This window comes from Lathyrus oleraceus, chromosome 7, assembly GCF_024323335.1.
Source record: "Lathyrus oleraceus cultivar Zhongwan6 chromosome 7, CAAS_Psat_ZW6_1.0, whole genome shotgun sequence".
NCBI classification, from domain to species: Eukaryota; Viridiplantae; Streptophyta; class Magnoliopsida; order Fabales; family Fabaceae; genus Lathyrus; species Lathyrus oleraceus.
The window spans coordinates 286,676,913-286,681,610 of record NC_066585.1 but is presented as its reverse complement, the minus strand read 5'-3'; the positions used below and the strand labels follow the sequence as shown (position 1 = coordinate 286,681,610).

Sequence of the window (4,698 nt, the reverse complement as noted above, 5' to 3'; positions counted from 1 at the left end):
TATTATAGTACTCATTTCCATATCCGAGATTCAAAAAAAATTCCGTGTCCGTGTTCATACCTGCTTGGGTGCCAAAGTTAGCACTCGTACTCATGCTCTATGCATATGTAAGTACTCATACCCGTATCCGTGACCTTCATTCCTATTAAAAATAAATAGATTAGTTATAAAATATCATATAATTTTAAATTTTCAAAAACATTAAAAAAAATTCAAATAATTTATTGTTGGAATAAATAAATACTTATATTAAATACGTAATGGTTTAACATTTATATACGTATTATAATTGATAGATATGCATTTTTATATAAAAATATAAATTTATATATATATATATATATATATATATATATATATATATATATATATATATATATATATATATATATATATATATATATATATATATATATATATATATATATATATATATATATATATATATATATATATATATATATATATATATATATATATATATATATATATATATATATATATATATATATATATATATATATATATATATATATATATATATATATATATATATATATATATATATATATATATATATATATATATATATATATATATATATATATATATATATATATATATATATATATATATATATATATATATATATATATATATATATATATATATATATATATATATATATATATATATATATATATATATATATATATATATATATATATATATAGTGTTCGAGTATGAGCCGGAGTGGGTATCAAAACACTCATAGCCGCACTTGTACCCGCTTATTTTTACGGATAATTATCCGAGTTCATGTCAGTATCCATTGTGGATAAATTTGCGGATACCCATTGAAGATGAGTCAAATTTCCATTCGTAACAGTGTATTACATAGGAAGTGATTTCATTGAATTACTCTCTTTTTAAAATTATTATTAGTGTTTTCGTATTTGTTATTAGTTTATGTAATTCATAGATGGATAATCATCTTAGGAGTATTTTTCTTCCATATATATGGATCCAAAGATTGATCTTAAAATGCTAAATTAAAGGGTGCAATATCACAAGGTAAAGTGAGGATGCAATTCATTATTCACCCCACTTATAACGAGTACATATTATATTTTCACATCATTTCATGAACTTTTACCATCAAATTAACAGGTACATAACATATTATCTACAATTGTATCATACAAACAAGATGTTATATTTTCCAAAATTCTTATGCATCTGGTTCAGTATTCAACTAGTGATTAAGGATATTGAGAAGTGCAACTCTTATTTTAATCAAACGCCTAAACAATGATTCAAGTCCTTCTTCAAAGTCTTGTATGCATGATCCTAAACTCACCAACTTATTTTGCAAATTTTCAACATCACTTAACTTGCTTCCAATGTTAAAAGCAAATAACTCCAAAGCATTGTCCACTTTTGCAAACTCATTCTCATCTTCACCTTGTGATAATGAATTTGACACCCTTTTGCTACTCAATACCTTTGAAACCAAAGACCAACTACTTCTCTTTGTTTGTGTTCCACACATAACACTCAACAATGACTCAAATATATCAAAAGTAACCATTTCAACCTCTTTCAACAAACTAATTGTTGCCAAAGTTTGATAATCTTTGCTATTGTTGTTAATAGATAAAATACATTTATGTGTATTACCTTTCAAATTTTCCAAGGCTTTGAATATAGCCTTTCTCACCACTTTCCTTGAGGTCAAAAACTTCTTAACCTCTATTGTAACCTCTAATTCACCTCCTCTCTTTCTTCTTATAATCGATTGTAGCTCGCGCGCACACTCTTTCGTGTGAAGTAATGCGTCTTTCGTCGCGGTGCATGTGTCTAGAAGCCTTAAGGAACTTTCCAAAAACTCATCAACCCATTTCTCTTGGCTTTGTTTCACAAGTGCTTCTTGTGTTAAAGGTAGTTGAACCAATTTCTCAATGCATATATGCAAATCTTGAAGGATGTTTAGTTTGTGGGTGAGAGTTAAAGAGGAAATTGCATCAAAGTTACTATTAGCACCCCCTAATTTTGATAAATGTTCATTGCATTGTAGAATTATAGGGTGTGGCTTTGAAGGTAAACTATTAGAACGAGCATGGTTATGAGTTTTGGTGTTCAATGAAGAGAACTCCATTTTTTACAAGAAAATAAAATTGTTGAGTTGAGTTGTTAGTTTGATATCTCTCCTAAGGTATTAAAGATTATATAAGGGATAGAAACATTAGGAACATTAGGAATCTTATCTTAAAAAATATATAATTAAATGCTAAATAATAGAGATTGATCTTTACATTTATCAGATTTGTTGGTATAATGTCTCCCCCATCATATCCTTACAACTCATACTAGTTTTTTTTGTATTACTTGTTAATTTTGTAATCATGTTTGGCCCATTGTTTTATGGTTCAGTGTATCTTTATTATACATTACACGAGGGAAATTGACATTTTCAATGGTGGTTGCAATTGAAATTAATTATAGTTTGTCTTATGTTGTGAGTTATTTTATCAACGTTTGAAGATAGATAGATGCATATGCATGCAAAGACTAGCTAGTTAACAAAAACGCCAGCTAAGTAAGGCATGCACCTCTTAGGTAATCAATTTTGACTCCTTGTCAATGACTATGATATCAATATTCATAACCAAAGGTTTTTTTTTAGCACTTTCAAATTTCTACCAAACAGAACATGGAAGGTGAGTGAATTACTTCAATAAATGACAATTGTAAGACTTTTGTTAAAATAAATTAAAATAAAAGGGTGTAATAGTTGATAAGAGTGTTTGAAAATATGTTTATAAACGACGGCAATCATCACCTTATAAGTTGGTTTTGTAGGGATGAGTTAGATTCAAATTATATATTCTAAGATTGTGTCAGTTGATTCTTGGTTACTATGGACAAATGGAAGAATATTTTATTGTCAAAGGAAGAAGAAGAAAGCATCACGGCGGAGGTAGAGGAGGTTTGTGGGGAGGAGATTTTTCAACGAACTCTTGCGGGTAAACTATGGACCGATAACAGTTTCAACTCTTGAGTCTTCACAAACACGATGATTGGGGCTTGGAAGTTAAAAAATATGGTGGAAACCCAAGAGTTAAGTAAGAACCTTTTCTTGTTTTGTTTTGCTACGAAGAGAGATTTGAACATGCGAAATGGACCATGGAGCTTCAATAAAAACCTCTTGGTTCTAGATCAGGTCTCAAGGGAGGAACAACTGTCGGATTTAAACATGCATTATAGTGTGTTTTGGGTCAGGATCTATGAACTACCACTCATGCTCTGATCTGAAGCGATGACGGGGAAGCTAGGTGGTATTATGGGAAATTTTGAAGAAATGGATCAGAAGGAAGCCCATAGAAACTAAATATTTATGCGTGTTAAGGTGACAATCGACCTTAAGCAACCTATGAAGCGGGGGACAATGGTTTGGTTCAAAGACAAGAACCTTAGGGTACATTTCAAGTATGAACGGTTGCCGACATTTTTTTTGTCTATGGTAGAATAGGACACCAACTAAAAGATTATGAAGCGGTTGGTGATCTGAGTGAAGATGGATTCAGAGAACTGGAATAGCAAGACCTACCAAGATGCTCTTGAAGTGATCAAGAATGGTGTTGCTCCTCTTGTTTAGAATGCAATAGAGGCACAACAAGGAAAACATAAGGAAGAGTAGAAGAAAGACTTCAAAGTGTTGTTCTTGATTCTTCAATGTGTTTATGGCGACAACTTTGAGAAAGTTGGTGATTATGAATCGTCAAAGCAAACGTGAGAGATATTACATAAGGCATATGCAGGGGCTGACAAGGAAAAGGTAGTGAGGCTAAAAACTCACAAACGTCAACTCGATATGATTCAAATGGAGGAAAAAGAGACAATCAACAATTTCACAACGAGAATAACTCGGTTGGTGAATCAAGTGAAGGCATGCGGAGAAACTATTATGGAGCAGTATGTTGTCACTAAAATCATGCTTTCTTTAACACCGAGATTTGAAAATATAGTTGTGGCAATTGAGGAGTCAAAGGATCTTGCGACTATAAGCAAAGAGGAGTTGTAAAGTTCTCTTAAGGTTCATGAGAAAAGTATGGAAGAGAGGAATAACAATAAGTCAAAGGCGGAAATCAATTTGCAAGCTCATTTAAATGAGAAGGACAAGAGATCGAAAGGAAAATGGCCCATGAAGAGCAAAGGGAATTTTCAGAATTTTAGTGGAAGAGAGTCCCAAAATTCAAAGAATTCAACTTGTCAAAGAGGTGAGAGCAGCTACAACAAACATGGTGGTCAAGGAAACTTTAGAGGTGAAAGAAAGAAGTTTGACAAGAGAAATAAGTTTGACGGAAAGGAATTATAGCAGCAAACAGCTGCAAGATAGCAGTTGTAGTAGCTCAAAGAGTGATGAAAAATTGAGTTGTGGCTGGTCGAATGATACGAGTAATTAAGTGCATGAAGAGGAAGATGCAATGATGAGTTTGAAAGGAGTTCAATGCAATGAGGAGTGGTATTTGGACTTGGGTTGTTTAACTTATATGATGGGAAGAAAGCATTGGTTTGTCAAAATCAATCGTTCCATGAAGAACAAGGTAAAATTCGTGGACGACACCATTCTAATGGCCGATGGGATTTGTGATGTTTTGATCATGAAAATGGATGATGGACATTCCTTGATCAAAG

The 4,698-nt window shown here is 31.4% G+C and overlaps 1 protein-coding gene across 1 annotated transcript; it reads right to left on the bottom strand.

Annotated features, from left to right (window-relative positions):
• Window positions 1–1,134: 1,134 nt before the first annotated feature.
• Window positions 1,135–2,254, bottom strand: LOC127107057 (uncharacterized). The gene has a single exon (XM_051044334.1). It carries the CDS (start codon window positions 2,156–2,158, stop codon window positions 1,256–1,258), a length of 903 nt encoding a protein of 300 aa, XP_050900291.1. The 5' UTR covers window positions 2,159–2,254; the 3' UTR covers window positions 1,135–1,255.
• Window positions 2,255–4,698: the final 2,444 nt, after the last annotated feature.